Here is a 19,892-nt window from a genome sequence, read left to right on the forward strand (position 1 = left end):
TGAGTATTCCCAATTTCGAAAATCTTCAAATATGTACTGTTTCTAAACTTTATAATTTGTTCCCATATCAGAAATACATAGGTGTCTTTCATATCGATTTTTCCATGTATACATTTTCCCACAATAATTGCTATATACCCGGTACATAATAAAAAGCCATTGAAAATTGCTGCTCAGTTTTTGACTCTGGGTTTGTCGGGTTCTTGGTGAACCTACAAGTCCTATATATCCCCACAACCAGAAAGGTCCAGCGGATGTAACTCTATATTGCTTTCAAAGAGCTGTCATAATTAGAAGAAGTTACAGGTGAAAACGTTGACACAAAAGGCTGTATTTTGCAACTAAATTTAAATTTTTCCTATATTTAGCTGTTGTTTCTATAAAGAAACCTTGAAGGATCTACACAAATGACCCCTTGTTGAATTCAGAATTTCGTCTACTTTTCTAAAATGTATAGCTTTCCAGGATCCATTATTGCTTTCATACCCATTTCTACCATTAACTGGAAGGAAGTTGAAAGCACAAAAAATAGCAGAAATAGGCTATGTCCCAGAAAAATGCCAAAACTGTGTAAAAAATGTTGGGTTTCTGACAAAAGTCTGTCATTCCCTAAAAGCAGGGAAATGGTGATTTCAGCCCCACAAACCCTTTTTTGATACCATTTGCAGGGAAAAACCCAGACACTTTCATTTGCAGCCCTTTTTTCCAATTTTTCCCCAAAAAAACAAAATGTAGCTGTATTTTGGCTAATTTCTGGGACCCCTCCAGGGGAATCCACAAACCCTGGGTACCTTTACAATCCCCATGATGTTGGAAGAAAAGGACGCAAATTTGGCGTGGATACCTTATGTGGTCAAAACGTTACAGGAGCCTAAGCGCGCACTACCCCAAATAGCCAAAAAAAGGCTTAGCACAGGGGGGGAAAAGGCCTTGCAAGCGAAGAGGTTAAATAAAATATTTCATCATTTGTGTATTTGTTTGATGAATGCTTGGTTCCATAATTCAGTGCAAATCATCAAATATCAGATAGCTAGATAAAGAATCATGCTGCATAATTTGCCTTCAGTGAATGCATAATATGCAGCATTTTTTTTTTTTTACATTTAGTCTATCCTGCCACATAATTTCATACTTCATTGTCACTTAGTTTCAGTGACCATGCATTTAATGTCCAATGTTCATCTTTATTAATGCTAGGCATTGACCGTTTTAACAGCGGATGCTCGTTTTACCTGATTTGTACAAAAAGAAAGTGGCAAAAATAAATAAATGTGTTAAAATATAACCTGTGACTTATACACAGTTCTCTGAAGCACATCATATGCTCAGTTGTGTATAATAGTAAACTTATATGTTATTTTGCTTGCGTTTATCTGCAATTAATCGGGCAATCTTCCAACAGTTTGAAGTTTTCTAGAAAATTGAAACCAAAGGGGTACATGCTCTTGAAGTAATCAGCAATTCATGTTAAAATCACCAAAAGAAAAACATCTTATTGAAAACACAATGGTGGATTTGAAGTAATCAGATACTCGTTTTCAAATCATCCTAAACTCACCGGGAACAATCTCATCTTGTAAAGTAATCGGATACTCATTTTCAAGTCATCCTTAAATCATCAGGAATAATGACACCTTCTGAAGTCATCACATACTCATTTTAAAGTCATCCTTAAATCATTATGAAAAATGACGCGTTCTGAAGTCATCATATACTCATTTTCGTCAACCTCAAATCATCAGGCTGAGCTTTTCAGCTTTGCTGATGACTTGATGATGCCTGATGATGTGAAAATGACTTCTAATGTAGTTGGATGATCATCGTATGACTTTAGGATGGTGGCTGAAGTAATCCTGTTTGATCTAGGGATCCACCATAGCACGGCAAGCTGGCAACCTCACTCTACTTGTGCTATAGATGGTTACGGTTTGTAATTCAGTTGTAAGCCCTGACCTTCGGCTCATGTAACATAGGGATAAGTAGAGGCTGGATAGTACCTCTTTTTCTGACTAGCAGCTGAAAGCATCAATGTCTTCAAAGCAGGTATCTGTTTTTATCTAGTGGCCACAGGTTTAAAATCCCACATGGACACCAGAGTTTGATAAAATAACTACCATTCAACTAAGTAAATCTGCCAGTAGAACAATAAAGACGAAGGTCAACTTTACAAAGGCATATTATGTAACGTTCTCTCGGGAGAACTGCATTTGCATTAGATTCCTAACAATGATTCTACTAGGGAGCCTTCAGAGCTCTCAACTGACCTCATGTCGGCTGGTTCATCATCTGCCAGTCACTGCTTTTGTTATTAACACAAATTCTGGGTTTATTATTTCCATAAGTAGCAGAAAACTTTCAGCTTTGCACTGGCTGAACTAAAACCCTTGGCATAAGAGTATTTGCCAGCGGTGGGTGGACACTCCTAAAATAAGGACCTGTATTATTTCCTACACAGCAGCACTGCCCATGCTTCAAGCTTAACCCATACTCACTCTACATGAAGTGCACTGACTTAGCAGAGCACACTAATCCAAAGCCAGTGCCCTGTAGGGTTATGGTGTTCATTAGTAATTGCATATGGCAATGCCACTTTCCTCAGTTTAATAAGGGTGCTGACATTCAGCATTCAGGGCAGTACAAAAATATTTATAAAGGCCGTGTACACACTAGAGACTGAGAAATGTGCCAACCTTCAGTCCTTTGTAAAACTGGTCGCTACATTTTTCATTCCCAAAAGTACTAAAGGATAGTTTTTGTAAAGTGCAATATCTAGCCTTAATAATGGTATTGAGTATTGTTGTAAGATTGTGTTTTTAGTTCAGACAATAACCTTGCATGTGCTGATGTTGATACCACTTTGTCCATAGTCTCATAATGAGCCTCGCTGTCTTTGTGGCCTAGTCTTCATACTAAGACACATTCTAAAGGGAGAATGCACACACATTTTTTAAACTCCTTTTCAACAACTTTATTAGCTCAGAGGCTAAGAATTTTAGCGTGCAAACTTCGGTGCGCACTCTGTCCATGTACGCGACGATAATAATGATTAATCTATGAGCCAACTTTTGGTTCAACAGCCGAGTTGCACAGCCTCTGAAGGGGGGCCCTTGGGCGCCATTCATACCAAAAGTGATCCAATTCAGTTTTATATACGCAGTTCATTTAACCATCTTGTCCCATTTTTTCTCCAGTTCAAAGGCACTTTTAACATTACTTCTCAAGCCGGACAAGCCCCCTGAGCTGAAGGATTCATATCGTCTCCTTTCCCTTAACAACACGAACAATAAAATCTTTGCCAAGTTGCTCGCCTCCCGCTTACTCCCTCTCATGCCACTCATTGCCAGCCCAGACCAATCCGGTTTCATTCCCGGCCGCGCCACCTCACATAACCTTTGGACGATCTTCTCCATCCTGCATCAGACCAATCAGTCACTTCCGGCAGTGGCTGATCTACTCGATGCTACCAAGGCTTTCGATACCCTGGAATGGCCTTTCCTTTTTTTTCCTTTTTTTTTTTCCTTTTCTATCTTTTTCCTCGTTTGGGTTTCAGTCAGGTCTTCATATGCAAAGTGTTACTTTTATACACTCTCCCCACTGCTCGCCTCCGTATCAACGGCCAGATCTCCGAGTCCATTCCTGTTGGGCGTGGCACCCGACAGGGTTGCCCACTCTCCCCCATGCCTTTTGCTGTCGCTATGGAGCCCCTTGCGGCTCACCTCCGGCAGCATCATACTCAGAGAGGCATTGGCTTCGCGGCGCGGGCTTTACTAGTGTCCATGTATGCGGACGATATCAACCTTTATGTTCGTCACCCTCAGGAGAACCTCAGTCCTCTTGTCCGGGAGGTGATACGCTTTGGTGGCTATTCCGGTATCCAGGTTAATTGGAACAAATCTGTATTATTCCTTCTCACGGATGCCACGACCCCCTTTGATTCTGACTACCCTTTTGTGTGGGCCTCAGAGCCAACTAGGTATCTGGGCGTTTGGTTTAGCAGGGACGTGGATTAACTCTGGAGGGCCTCTTCGGCCGCGCTGTTGATTGGTTTGAGTCCAAGATCCCTCTTTGGAACCGACTGCCGCTCTCCCTGGACGGGCACATAGCGATTGCAAAGATGGTGGTACTCCCAAAATTCTTATACCTTTTCGTCAACATCCCCATTCCTCTCACTGCTCATTTCTTTCGTAAGGTCCGCTCACTGCTCATCAACTATGTTTGGGCGAGACGACAACCCAGATCGCATATAATACTCTGACCCTTCCGAGTGGCGGGCTGGGAGCCCTGGATTTTAAGCTCTATGCCCTCAGAGCTCAGGCCAGTTTTCTTCATTTCTGGCTCCACCCCACTCCGTTCCAACCTCATGTGGTGGTGGAGGCTGACCTTGCTAACCCGTGGCCGCTTACAACTGCACTCTTCGCCCCGGTGAAGCTTCTACGCACTGACATCGAAACGGTCAAGACCTTGCGCTGGGCCTGGGATGGCATTCGTAAGAGCTCCGACTCGGATTTGCTTTCAGCTAACACTGCTCATCGCCCATCACCCCGCTTTCCCCCCACTCCAGTTGTCGGGGATGGCTAAACACGCTGCTCACCTCGGCCTCTCCACTCTCTCGGGTCTGTACCCTGGGGGAGACATTTTTCTCGCTTGCCCCCGACGCTGGCCCCATGGACACTTTGTTATTCTATCAGCTCCGGGCGGCCTGCAGAAAGCTTCACCCTACTTTTCCCCAACATCCCCCATCGCTGGCCTCTCTTGATACATTTTACGCCTCTTCATCTCCAAAGAAATTGGTCACCAAGATCTATGCTTATACACTAGCGGCTTCCTCCATCTCCACCGATCGGGCGTGCGCTGCATGGGGCGAGGACCTGGGAATTGAGATTTCTCACGCGGACTGACTGTACTGTTGCACTCAGATTAAGCGCCTCTCCCCCAACTATCGCTTGCATCTGATACACTTCAAATATATACACAGACTATATCGCACTCCCGCCCAACTCCATAGATTAGGCCTTGTGGCAAGTGATAGATGCCTGCGCTGCTCCGCGGCCGATTTTGCTTATCTCGCCTGGTTATGCCCCTGAGTTTCGGCATATTGGCGGGAGGTCTGTGCAATTATCTCCGAAATGACCTCTTCACCACTCCAACCTGACCCTGTGATCTGCCTCTTGGGCTTCGTTAAATTTTGTCCGGATGCCTCCCGTCGTCTGACTGCCATGCTGTTGGTTCTGGCGAGGAGCAGGGTCTCCATGTGTTGGGGCCGCAGGCCCGCACCTAAGGTGCCTCTCTGGCTTGAAGACGCATCTCGCTGCCAAACCCTCCTGTCTGAGTTCTGGGATATCCTGCCAGCCAAATCCCGTCCACTGGACATATGGGGCACACTCATCACCTACCTCTCAAGCCGTGACTCTCAGCAATCAGCGACCTCTCCCGCGCTCTCCACCGGCTCCCCGCCCACTGGTGTTGGTCCATAAGCTGGCCCCTGCTGATCCATGACCCTCCCATCCTCCCTGCCTACCCCACACTGCTTGGTGCACCCCCCTGAACGTTTGCTCTCGCCCACTCTTAATGAATCTTTGATAACTCCACACGGCATTGTCTCTATTGTCGCATGAACGTGCAAGTATTCTTGCTGTGTTGCAATGTATTGATGTGCCTCATCTTTTGCATTTGTGGTACTTATGTAATTGTACTGTGCATATTTCTCAAATAAAGGCATTTTGAAAATAAAATTAAAATAAAAAATTACATTAAAAATGTAAACAAATAAAATACAATTAATAATTAACCAATTAACAATTAAAAACTAAGTGCACTGATAAAACAATGAACAAAAAATTAAACGTTAATGGAAAAAGGAATTTATTTATATAATTTTTATATAAATAAATGAAAACTAAATCCACAAAAAAAATCATTTACAAATGAAATACCTTACCACCCTAATCTCCCCCGGCCCCAACAACCTGCTACTAAATAACAATGTTTCATTAAATTAAAATAAAATTTATATTTAATAAACAAATTGCAAAATATACTAAAAAAACAAACAAATATTACAATCAGAATAATTGTTCATACTAAAATAATTAAAATGTATCAACCTTATTATAAATGATATTATATACAACTATATTTTACAAACAATATTTTAACAACTTTACTTATTGAATTCCTAAAACATTATATTTTCACCTTCGATATTCTGTCCATGATATTCTTGACAGTACAATTTTTTTTATAAGATGTTGTGTCTCTTAATATTTCTTACACAATATTTTGTCCGAATACTGCCTGTGATGAACCAATAATAGTACTAATATTGGATTCAGATACTGTTTTTAACACCATGTGGGAGGAAGCAGACCACAGCTGGACTTCGAAAGCTACAACACAGATATCTAGCCTCTGGACACAGTGGAAACACATGAACTCCTACTTAGCATTTCTCGAGCTAGACTAGCCTTTGTCTGAGAGCAGTAGACAGCCCTTTACCCTGATTCTACTCTTCGCAGTATTTGTTTGATCCATCCATCTTAGGCAACACTTTAGGTCTCGATTATGCTTTGATAATCTTTGGTCCTTCTGATCCTTTTCTACACATATAAGCATTAAATAGACCCAGTAGCTCTCACCTGACCGTGCTTCTGTAAACCGTGTAATTACGTGTGCAACAACAGAGAAAAGAACACACGTGTCATGAAAACCAACATCTCATGTTCTGGTCGCTCACATGGTTCCCTTGCTCCTGCGATAGGATTTTGGGATTAACATGGATAACACAAAAATTCAGAATGTATGTGTGATTACACCGGGGTAACAAAAACTACCCCCACACCTGCTGATAAAACAGGTGACTGCAATGTGCTGGAAGATGCTCATCACACATGCATTGGAGGTATTGACATATTCTGGCTCTTTAGCAGATGATTCATAACCTGAAAGCAGATCACAAGTTGTTCACCTGCACTCAGGAAATGGAACTGAATGTATGACGAAGGAAGCCGGCCATTGTCCATTGCTAATCATCATGTGAAAGAATAGAGGTTCTACATAGGGCAAAACAGGGCCTCAGATGAGAATGAGGCTGATAGGGTGTTTTGTGTGCTTTTAAATACCTTGTAGGAAGTGGGGTTGTCAGAAGTAGAACCATGAGCATAGGTAGTGAGAATGGAACACAACGCAATAGGATGTGTTAGCTACACTAGCAATAAAAAGATTCAAACTAAAAAGTTATAAACTCGACTGAATGGATCTTTTGTTAAGTCACTGAGGCAATGCAACTCACTCGGATATGTACTCAAATATTTGTCTAAACTAACTGCAAAGTGTGCATCATTTAAAATGACGAGGAAAGAATAAACAAGGGAGAATGGGGAAAATGACGTATGGAAACAAAACGTGCCAGAAAATTAAACACATGAATTTACTGAAAAGGTAGAAAATGCAGCGCGGGACATAAAGAAGTATCTAAATGAAAAGAAAACTGTTTTTAGAATAACGGTCCCTGCTTCTTAAAATTGGAGGCTAATATGGTTAAGTCCTGTCGGCTCTCAGGATTTCCCTGATGAGTGTCCCCTGCATTATTATTTCCATTCATTTATTCGGACACCGATGCTTCTTCAGTGGGAATCAAAGAGACATAGCTAACGAGATGATGATTTGAGTATATTATTAAACCTTAATCAGTCTAGTCTCCGAATCTCCGATATTACTGGCAAGAGCTGGCGCTCAGATTCACTGTTTTTCTTCTTCGTATGAATAACACTGAGTCAGTATTCCAGTAAATGTAAAAATAAAATTGGATAAAAACACGAAAAGCTTCTTTCCGAAGACCTAGATGTTTTGTCTGTTTAATGAGAAATACTGGACTACACAAGCCTGTACTTTTCAGCATTTTTTCATTTGTGACGGGTCTCTGACTCACCGCTTGGAGTGGGCGGCCTGCTCAGAAGTGGCCTTCAATGGATATATTAATAGAGCGCTCGGCTCCCAGCGCCAAATCAGCTCCCAGCTTCAAATCGTGAAAAATTGTAAATAAACATTTAGCCAGACATAGGTTTTTAGAGGCAGAAAGATTTTATTATAGGATAAACAACAGTACTTCTGATATGTTCTTTCATATTATTTTGGAACACCAAATCATGCTGAGCATCGGGGCAGGTGCTACCTGCAGTCTACCCCCTGGGGCAACAAGTGACTGACTGCCCGTGTCTCACCTGAGGTTTGTGCGTGACACTTTTCTGTGTTTTCTAATTTCTCTTTTCCTGTGTGTGCATCAGTGACTTGCAGTCCTCCTACAATCGAGGTGCTAAAGCTCTTGAACCCTTCACAGGAAAGCCACCAGGAGTAAAGTCACCTTTTTATTTTTGTCTCGCGTTAAAGGAACTCGATGTCTGTGCAGCTCACTTGTCACAATTTCAGCTCTCTTAGGTGCTCCACTTGTCTTGTTTCATCATCTCTATCCATTTGTGATTTAGTTGTCTCTGTGTGATGTTAGACCAACCAACCCCTCACTTGCTTCCCAAAGCTTCTTAGCAATGCCAGCATCTCGGGCGTAAGGGCGCAGTTTTCGGGGCTGACAGTCTGAAAAATACCCGCCATTATGCGCGAGCACCTCGTCGGACACAGCGCAGTGTATCACCGTCTGAGCCCCCGCCTCACAGGAAATGAAGAACATGGACACGAAGACGTACATCACGATGCGGAAAAGCACAGAAAATCGTAATGTCCAGTCTCCAACAACATAACCTAAACAAAAGAAAACAAGAGTTATTAAACCTGTGCCGCAAAGTCTGAACACCGGTTCTTACGACCGATTCACCCACTGATAACTAGTTCACTGAATTAGGATTGTACATCGCAGTAATTCTCAAATCGACCTTTTATGAAGAACGGGCCCATATGGGCTCACACTGGCGGTCAGAGTGGTGACGTGCAGCTACCTATCTGGGGTTACCCATTATACATCAGCCAAAGGGGCATTTTTCAAGCGAATAAAACAAACGTGACAGAAAAACTAACTAAGCACCGGAGCACTATGAAATATCTGAAACATATATTTGTTATAAATGTTTGAGAACAATTAAAAAGCAAAGTTTGAACAGATTTAAAAGTGGCAAAAGGTGAGAGGTGAATTGTACCAGTCCATTAAACAACGACAAAGCCGTATAACATTCCTAGGAAATGCAATGGGTTTAAGGACAGTCCAACCCACCAATGTTAAGTCTTAAAGAATGCCATAAGCAAATCGCTGAAGAGGGATAAACAAAACTCCATTGTGTCCCTACTGTATTTGTCTGGTGTACATGAATTACTAAGATGAGGTCTCTAAAAAACGATTTCTGTAGTCAAGACATAAAAAGAAAGCGATACTATTCTGAAGTTATAAGGAAAAGGAGTGGCTTGAATCTTTGGGACAGTATTCCAGAGACATGGACTAAATTGATGAAAAGCTTGGTTATGTGTTTTCTTTTTCTTAGTGTGAGAAATCTCCAGAAGCAAGAATTGGGTGATACGCAAATTTTGTTGCCATCCGGAAATTGTAAACTTTCTTGGAAGGTAGGAAGTAGGGCCTAATCATATGACTTCTAACATAAAAGAAGCACCTATAATCTCAAAGAGAAAGCCACTTTAGCTCCCTGAGCACCACATTAATCAGTGCAAAATTGCTCCCTCAATTGATTAATCTATTTTTAAAACATTTGCTAAGCTGGATAACGGAATTGATTCTAGGTGCTTGTTAGAGAGGCATCTGAGAAGTTTCTGTTGATAGACAAATAGTCTTGTGATTTAGAAAATAGCATTTTTAGTTGTTGGCTGGCCAGTGCATGCGCTGTAACTTCAAGACCTTTTATTTTTACACAGTGGGCTTACAGCCCGCCCACAGCTTACTATTGGTGTGCTTCAGCATAACTCATTTCCATCGTTCCCGTTTGTGAAGGCATGCCTGCGTCATGTCCTCTTCCTGTGTTTGGCCTTCCCCTGGAGCATGGACCAGAGACTTGTGTCTTTCCACTGTTCCTGTTTTTGGAGCTGCTTTTTTATGTGTTCCAGCACTCCATATGAGTGTCTGATTTTTTGGGGGGTCTCCCATATCCCCATCCATGTTGCTCCTTTTAACTCCAACCTGCTCCTATCCATGTTTCTTATTTTTCCTTCCACCCTTCGGCCCCAGTCTGTTTCTCCCCACTCACCTGCACTCTCGCTGATACATAAACATCCCTCCCCCACCTACCCTCATTCGTATTGCCTGTGTAATTCTTGAAGCAGTTTCTAGTGGAAGAGCAGTGCACTCCTACAACCAGCTTGCCAGAGGCTGTTTGGTGCCATCATGATTTCTGGTTTTCGTTTGATTTCTTTTTGTTGGGACATGTTTTGCAAGCAGCCTCTCAGGCAGGGAGCAGAGATGGCGGGGGAACTTGGTGGCTCCTTTGTGTACACCAGTTAGCAGCTGCTCCAAAATTGCTTTCGTTGTTAGGTCTCGGCCCCACAGCACATACGCGGTCTCTTTCTGTGCTGGCCTCTACAACTTCAATTGTGAATGAGGGCTCATTTTAACAAAAACAGATGAAACTTGGAGGTCCCACAAGGGCACTTCTTCTAACAAATAGAAAAATAACAGGAGTATGGATGTATTTTATTCAGCAGAAAATGACAGTTCTCTTTCGGGGGACACTTCCAATCTGGATGTATCCCAGTGTTTGCATTCTTTCAGCTACAATATGGTGGCTGTTTGCTTTTAACTGTGCATGCCTTGAATTTGGAATTGGGGAACTAGGTCTGAGTCTCTGAATCAGCTCAACATCATATGATTCTGGGCACATCACTTAATCTACCTATGCCTATAAACAATGCATATGAACTTGTGTAATGTACCTGGTACGCATGTAAAGCACTCAGCTTTCGGGTCGAGTTTGTGCTATATTTAAAAATTGCAGAAAAATCAACTAACATGTAAAAACATAGCTTGTAAATAAGGAAAGACAAATAGATAAAGCAAAAAATTGGGTTTCTGGTGGCCACGTCGGGAATGAGAACCAGACCCCATTCCCCTGTGAGTTGTTTTGGGGGCCTGAAATGAACTCCATTTTATCTCTCCATTCCTTCTGGTGGAAACCCTGACCACCCTTTTGGTAGTATCCCTCCCCCCAAGATGCTATCTTGGGCACTCTGGTGCTGACCCTGATGTCTGCCTCCTCAGCAAGGTTCCTGGGATCAATATGCTTACTATCCACTAGGTATTGGCACAGCTCTGTAAAACAAATATATTCATTTATGGTGCACTGCCGAAATAAAGAGTACTGATGATGAATATCAAGCATGTGCTCCCTTAAAATTAAGCTGTACAGTCCTGGATAATCATCTACTTTGCTGCCCCTCACCCAGCCATTCAGTGCCTTACCAGCATAGTCTAAGCATTCAACCCAGCTCTATATGGATAGCTTGTGACTGTCCTTAAACCTGTCGGTATCTCTCAGGTGTCAGCCGAAGCCTACTGGTCAAGATGGCCTTCATAATAGTCTAGCATATCTGGTCCTCTACCTCTGGTGTAAGAAGAGCATCTATCCCCACCATGGGCGTGTACCTCCATAGACTATCACCCCAGAACACCTCAGGGACCTTGTGCACTCTTAGAGCCACCTCGCACACGCAGCCAACTACCTGTCCACGTCATCCCCACTCCATAGCTAGGCACCAAATCCTTGGGTATTCTGACACTTTACTCATGTGAAGACACTGCAGGTAAGCTGCCACCATTAATGTTGCTGGGCCCTATTTACAGCGCTCTGATATCCAGCTCTCCAAGGATGAGCTCATGAGTAAGGTTCCTCTCCTCCAGAGTCATACTCTTCATCTCTAGAGCTTGCTCCTTCTCTAACTTTAGCTTGGCAAGCTCCAGTTTGAACTTTCTCTCCTTCTTTCTGTCTGCCAGCTGCTCAGGGGACAGGTTCTTGGAGGAAGCACTGATCTCTGCTCTGGGACCCACTACTGCTTCTGGCAAGTTGTCGGCCCCCTCCACAGGCAGGTCCAGAACTACAGCAAGCTCCAGAATCAGCTGATTCTTCTCTACAGGAATTTCCTGCTCCTCATCTAGATTGTCATCCCCTGAAACCTGGGACTCTGCTCAGGCCCTCAAGGATTTCTGCAGCTCCACCTTCCCGGTGAAGCTTCTCATTGAGACCTGAAAATCTTTGCAAAAAATCTTCATCTGAGTCACAGTGTAATACTCTAACCTGACCAGATCAAACTTTAAAACTTCAGGTGCATGTGTAGCATCTCCAGATTGAGGCATAATTTAGCAAGAGAAATCAAAAGGCCAACCAGGGAGCATTGAAAAAAATGTGAAATGTTCCAAGGATAAAGTTGTAGTGAACAATGAGTTACTATATGGTATTGCACGAACACACGTTCTATCCTCACCGCTGATCACTAATGTTAGAAATTGAGTTTCTGGTTGGAAAAGTTATGAACCCTGTCAAATAAGAAGACACAATTCTATTTCGGGTAAGATAGATACACACTAAAAGATAACCTGTGCTCACCCTCTGGTAGCTTGGCACAAAACCATCAGGCTTTTTTAAAGAGGTAATGTGTACAGTCTCTGTGCAACACACACACAGTGACAAAATAAATACACCACAAAAAGACTCCACACAGGTTTATACAAATAGATTACATCATAAACATAATGCCATAAATCCAATGTATATAAGTTGAGATATTGAATTTTAAAATAATAAATGCAGTAAAGAGCTTTGAAACAAGCAGTGCTAAAAGGTTACTTTTGACCGTACGGGACAGGGGCAAAGTCAAATTCAGGTCAACCTCGTGGAAGCACAGGCTGGCTACAGGAAATAAAACGGCCCGATAAAGTACCTTTCCTGGTTGCAAGCAACAAGATGCATCAATCTTCTTCACACAGTGAAGGCGATGCGTCAGTTCCGAAGATGGGTGCCAGAGTCGAGAGGTGTCGAGCGATGTGCCAGATTCTGCCATGCAGTCAAGGGATGAATTGATCTCCCCAAGCTGCAGCGGCATTGATACGTTGTCTTATCCGTCCATACCATGTGCCAAAGAGCTGGTTCTGATGCTATGCGTCAATTTTACTCCCTCAACCGGGTTGATCTGCTGGTTCTGTTGCACACAGACAGTAGATTAATCGAAAGTCGTGTTGCATGCATCTGGGCCACTTCCAGGCAGGCACGGGTAAAGGCTTTGATATCCCTGAGTCTCAAGCAACAGAGGCAAGCCAATAAGCCCTTGGAGATCACTTGGATTGAAGGCAAAGTCCAGCTCTCCTTCAGCAGAGCAAGAGAGCAGCAGGGCAACACAAGAGAAAAGTAGGACTTCCAAGTCTGCAGTCCAAAGATAAGTCCTTTAAGCAGCACAGCAGTTCTTCTGACAGCGGTTCAGTTCAAGACCCAGTAGTGTCTGATTTAGTGGGTCATAGACTCACTACTTATACCTAAAAGTGCCTTTTTATGTGGGGGTGACTTCAAAGCTGCTCTCTGAAGTGCACAGGTCACACTTTTAGCCTAGTCCTGTCTGCCAGGGTATCTATGACGGGTAAATCAGTCCTTTCTGTGGAGACAGGGCACTAACTATTCAAGTGGAGTGTTAGCCCCTCCCTTTATCTTGCCCAGGCAAGGCAATCAGAATGCAGATGTATGTAGATGGGTACTCAGACACATCTATCATTCCTGTGTTCTGACTGCCTAGAGGGAATACAAGTGTAGCTGTGATCCACTCCAGATAAGTATTGGAGACAGGCTGTCAGGTACACAAAGCAGTGAGTGCAGAGAAATGCTCACTTTCTAAAAGTGGCATTTCTAAAATAGTAATGTGAAATCCAACTTCATCAATAAGTAGGTTTTATCAATACCATTTCAAACATATGAAACACGAAAAAGGTACTTCTCTCTGATCCGGAATTATGTCTTAAAAGTGTATTAAGGAATTCGCAATGCTAACCTATGAGAGGAGTAGGCCTCACAGTAGTGAAAAACAAAATAGGCTCTTTGTCAATGCCAGGACATACAAAACATAAAAGTACATGTCCTAACTTTTACTTAGAAAGCACCCTGCCCTTAGGGCTATCTACGGCCAAACTTAGGGGTGACATATGTAATAATAAAGGGCATTTAAGATTTGGCATGTCGTTTTGAATATTAAGTCTAAGTGGCTGTAAACTGCACAAAAAGGTACTGCAGTGGCAGAACTGAGACAGGTTTGAAAGTCTACTTATGTGGGTAGCACAATCAGTGCTGCAGCCCACTAGAATAATTTAACTTACAGGCTCTGGGTATATGGTATAGCACCTTACAAGGGACTTGCAACTAAATTAAATATGCCAATCAGGTGTACACCAATTTCACACAGGATTAGGGAAGAAGCATGTGCACATTAGCATTGATTAGCAGTGGTAAATTGCTCAGAGTCCTAAGGCCAACCAAAAGATTCAGCAAAACGTGGAGGAAAAAAGATAGGAGGAAAACCCCCCTAAGGCTGACAAGGCTAACATACCTATTTTCTGGCTGATTTGTACAAAGTGAAACCAGAAAACCTGGATAAATCATGGCTTCCATGCTTAAATTGTATGCTCTTAGGCAAATATTTTATTTCACCAAAGCCTTTTTTCTTCATTATCGCATATGGAAGTGCTTTCAAATGTGTGCAATCAGAGTACTAGTTAAACAAAACTATCACTTTTAATAAGTACTTATCAATGCAGTACTATAATGTGCTTTATTAATGACAGATTTCAAATGGTAAAGAAAGACACTTTTTTGAATTGTGAAGAAAATGTTCATATTATATGGATGTGTGTTGTATGATTTACATAGCAAATATTTTCAGGGCCAGGCGGGTGCTAAGATCTGAGCCAGACCCTTGGCTTGGCTGTCCCTGTTAATTTGTTGGCTGGTCCACCTCTAGATATGCATGTATATCTCTAAATAGTCAGTGTGGTCACCATTCTACACAGAACTCTTGGGTACTGGTATGCAAGGATCATGGTGGTTAGATTCAAAAGGTGCTTCTATTTCTTTGCTGTCCATCTGATCCTGCACTTCCATTGATGCATTAGCCGCCCACCCACTCTAAAAAAAAAAATAAAAGTAACAATATGATACGGACACCACAAGCTGTGTCATACCGCTTACATGAATCCCAACCGCCCGCCACCCCCTATTCTGTTGTGTTGCTTTACTCGACCTACCATTGTGATGCTTGCTTACCTTCTCCCCAACTGCCCCCTCTGGTGTTGTGTTGCTTGACTTGTTCCCCTTGTTGTGTTAGTTTACTCGCCCCCCGCTAAGTTGCTTCGCCCACATCTCCGGCCAGTCAAAAAGAGCTGTGGCGTGGCCAGCGCTAACTGCGCCATAGCACTTTTTCCATGACTTTTAGTCAGCTTTAGATGTGCTGCTATACAACATGGCTAAAAGACATTGACAAGGCCAGTAGCTCTCATATTGCCGAGACTTATTGGCTTGCAAATGCTTGTTTCAAGAATGGAAGGAGGTTATTAGAGTTGCTCGTTTGCTGAGGTAAGATATTTCACAGCCTCATAAAATATAGAAAAGACAGCCTCTAAACTGAACTATATTACTTTCTAGTATTGGCTCCTTAGGCTCATTTGCTACAACAACCCCAATATCAGTGTCCTACAACAGGAATGATAAAAACGTATATATTTTTATTGTTGATTTCTTCATATAAAAATATTTTATGCTTTTTTAAAACATATTTTATCAAATTTACTGCTATCCGTTTATAAAAAAAAAAATCATTGTCTACGCATACATATGACAGTTAGACAAATGGACAGACAGTTACCAAGATGCCAACAAAGCCTCCAACATTTTGGTGTGCAATTATCCTCCAGCATTTTAAACATTTAATATCAACATTTGAGCAGTAGATAGTGGATTAGATTGACATTGCTGCAGATTCTAACAGTTTCTTCATCTGTAACTGTATTGGAACCAGGTAACCATCATTTCAACACTAAAATCAAAATACAATTGATAAATACACAAAGAACCCCACACTCAACCATCAATACTTCATTCTCTCCTGTCAGACCATCTCATTCACACTAACACTCCTACACAGAAGAGATTCAATCATGTTGGAGATCCTGAACAAATTAGCAGAGACAGACTGTGTTATTCTTTGTGATGCAAGTATCACCCATCAGATTCCTCTGGTGTATATACTCTGAGAGGACGCCCCACATGTATAGTAATGGTTAACGCACGTTTCGGTGGGTCATCGTGTAAACCACCTTCATCAGGACCAAAATAGAGTGAGATAAATCTCAAATAAAGTGGACGGGGGTTATCTGTGGAGTAATAACACAGGGCAATCATTTTAAACACTGAATGCAGGGAAAGTTGCAGCTTATAACAATTCGAAGAACTTTTTAACATAGATGCCTACAACCCGTATTAATACTATCAAACAAAGGTTACTCACGTCATAACATCCAATGTGATCTTATATATGTGCACAAGATACCAGCCACCAATAGGCATGCTGCCTCATGCCATGCAGCCAAGTGAGGGTAAAGCCAAGATGTGATCAAGGATCATAGTGAAAGACGAAAAGAAAAGGACAACCTTCACCAAGTATCCAACCAAGAAAGCATTATATTGATTTAGAAAAGATATAACGAAATTAGAGGCACAGTTTCTCAGTAGGGAGCTTACTGCACCTAACTCTTACCGAAAAATATATATGTTTCTTTAAATTAAACAGTAATTCCTTACAATTGGCAGAACATGGCCACAAAACCATTGATGGCCCTGCATTGATGCTACCGTCAAGCTAGGTACTGGTTCATTGTAATAGGAAAAAATAGCAAGAATGTGATACAAATCTTAAAGCTATCATGGGGCGGCCATTCCACTAACTTATGTGTCTTACCCTATATACAATAAAGATAATGTCACGGACTGCAGCGGTTATCTGAGGTTATAAGTGTATTCTTTCTGAATACCCTGCATTGATTAGTTGGATATCTATGATACAGAAAGAAGAAAGCATTATGGACATCTCACAAAAAGACCCAGAAATAGAAAGAGACATATCTAGTGGTAAATGGCTTGCTGTTATGTCCTATTTTTGGACAGACATTTAACTGAGCTATTACTGTTGTAGAATCTCATTACGATGAGCTGTGGCGCTGTTCAGAGAACTGCCAAAAACAGCTTTAAAGCTATACACCTATAATGTTAGTGAGTACTACCTCTTTATACTCAAAGTTAGCGACATAAGTTGTATACTGTTTTAGGTGCACCGCCGCAATGAGGCTACACTCGGTGGTAAACTTTAGTAAAACGTTCAGGCTAGCTAGTCCGATAACAATGGTGGATACGTCTGAAAAGCAACCGTCTATAGTGGGCACTATCCCATAGAGCTAAGGAGAAGTAAATAGTAGTATCTGCTTTACCCCAATGGTAAAGTCTCCGATCTTACCATATATCCGAGCATACGGTGGCCAGGTATGCGTGATCAATCAAGCCCGCACTACTGGCTTTTACCCATCAGTCTCAATAGTGTTGGACTAATTTCCTTTTTTATGGCTCCTGCGCAAGGCGTGACACGTGATCTTGCGGCGATGAGATGACGTCCCACCATGATGTGGTTAGACGACCTGACGTTATCAAGATATGTGCCTCATCCATCACCGCCATGTTAGAATGGCAGAAGTGGAATCTAAACTGTGTAGATTCTTGTGTAAGTGCATACTCCAATATTCAAAGCCACGGACGGCGTAAGAAATACTACCTTCCTTTATGTAATTACACGTAAGGCTTTAGCTAAATTGATACGTGTAACAATATATATGTAATATAAGCTTATCAAAATGTATGCTCACCCATTACTGATAATAAGAATTTAGTATCGCATAGACCATGTTCAATGTGTTTAAAGAGCAAAAATCATCAACGACTGCCTAGGTGGACATTACCAGACTAGTGCTGATCTGCGCTGAAGAACACAAACTAGGTGATATGGCAATGCTCACATACCATAAATGTATGCAATCAAGTTACCTGAAAGTAGGGGATATCATGGCTCAAATGAGCCCATATTCTCACTTAAATTACTAATAATGCATACAACATAGGATCAAATCCTGCTAAATTCTATTATAAAGGGTTAAACGTATTGAATACTTGATCTTTCAACCATCTTTGTCCCATCAACACTAATGCTGAAAGACGCAAAAGTTCAGTTATTCAGCATAGCTCGATTACTACAAAGGCATGAAGAATAGGTTTCATGTACGCAGGAGATGTCTTTGCTCTCATATGCTACTATTTTTACTTTGGTTGTGAATAATGCCATACAGCATAGAGCCTTATCCTACTAAGTTCTCTTGTATAGGGTTATATGGGATAATATGGGATTATATGGGTTGAATAATCGAGCTCTCGGCCATCTGTGTCCCATTCAACTGATGGCTTAAGGTCTTAGATTCATTAAGATGAGGCCAGATCTATCATGCTGGTGATGTAGATCTTCAGGTAACTATCCAAACAATTTCCTCATTTAGACTTTTGCGGACTGTGTCAAGAGAGAAGATGCAGTACGTTTCTCTTTCTTTTCTGGTCTTTTCTATGTCATAGCCAGGTTAGTGTCTGACCTGCTCTAAAATGAGCCATCTCAGCTCATTCTCTCTGTGATTGCAGTCCAAGCAATGTCTAACCATAGGCGCCTGTGTTTTATGTGTCCTTATGGCTGACTTGTGCTCTGAGAAATGTGTACGGAATTCCCTGCCTGTCTCTCCTATATATCCTAAGCCACATGGGCAGAGAATAAGGTAGACTATGTTGTTACTTATACAGTTTATGAAGTTTCTCAGTTTTCCTGATCTATCTCCATAGGTCCATAATTGCGTGGTGATGGCCGAATCACAGGCATGGCAATGACCGCACCTGTGATTCCCTAAAACCGGGGGTAGTCTGTCTATTGTCTTTTGCCCATTAATCTCCTTGGGTTTAAATCTACTATGTACTAGTTTATCCCTAAGATTAGGGTTCGTTCTGAATGCCACAATCTGTTTCTGAAGCTGGCTTTCATCTTTATTCACTTTGAGAATCCTCCAGTTGTTGTCCAAGATCTGTGTGATCTTGTGATTCAGATTGGAATGGTTGACAACACATACAAATGTGGCCAGTGGTTGTTTTACTTTACCAGAAATCAGGGTGTCCCTGTTGTAGTACTTTGCACATTTCAGAGATTGCCACACAAGACGTTTCGGATATCCTCAAAGGAAGAAGCCGTTTCTGGAGTCATTCTGCGTGTGCCATAAATTCTTTAATGTTAGTGCAATTGCGCCTAATCCTAAGGAATTCCCCAAAGGGGATAGAGTCCTTTTGTCATGGAGGATGGAACTGCTGTGATCTAAAATGGTGTTCTTAGCTGTAGGTTTTATGTACAGATTTACCTCACTTCTTCCTTCTCTGCCCATAATCCATATGTCGAAAAACTCAACCTTCTCGCTGAGTATTTAGCTGTGAACTCAAGTTTCTTGTCACTCAGGTTGAGCCATTCAATGAAGTTCAAAAGATCTGACTCCTCCCCAGACCATATGAAAAAAATATCATCTATAAATCTGTGCCGGCTATCTATATTCTCATAATATGGGGCTATCTCATTAAAAATAGGTTTCTATTCATATTCTCCTATAAAGATGTTGGCCACACTGGGGGGCACAAGAAGCCCCCATGCTGGTCCCCTTGATATAAGATCACATTGGATGTAATGACGTAACCATTTTTAATAGTATTAACACTGGTTGTAGGCATCTATGTTAAAAAGTTCTTCGAATTGTTATAAGCTGCAACTTTCAGTGCATTCAGTGTTTTAAATTATTGCTC

General features: G+C 41.8%; 1 protein-coding gene across 1 annotated transcript in view; it reads right to left on the minus strand.

Moving 5' to 3' along the window:
- Positions 1-8,060: 8,060 nt before the first annotated feature.
- Positions 8,061-19,892, minus strand: part of LOC146783971 (retinol dehydrogenase 12-like) — a 94,389-nt gene continuing 82,557 nt past the window's right edge. Inside the window, exon 4 of the mRNA XM_085633514.1 lies at positions 8,061-8,751. Within this exon, the coding sequence (XP_085489640.1) occupies positions 8,477-8,751 (275 nt within the window). The 3' untranslated portion in view covers positions 8,061-8,476. The remainder of the gene's footprint in view (positions 8,752-19,892) is intronic.

Source organism: Triturus cristatus, chromosome 11 (genome assembly GCF_964204655.1).
Source record: "Triturus cristatus chromosome 11, aTriCri1.1, whole genome shotgun sequence".
NCBI classification, from domain to species: Eukaryota; Metazoa; Chordata; class Amphibia; order Caudata; family Salamandridae; genus Triturus; species Triturus cristatus.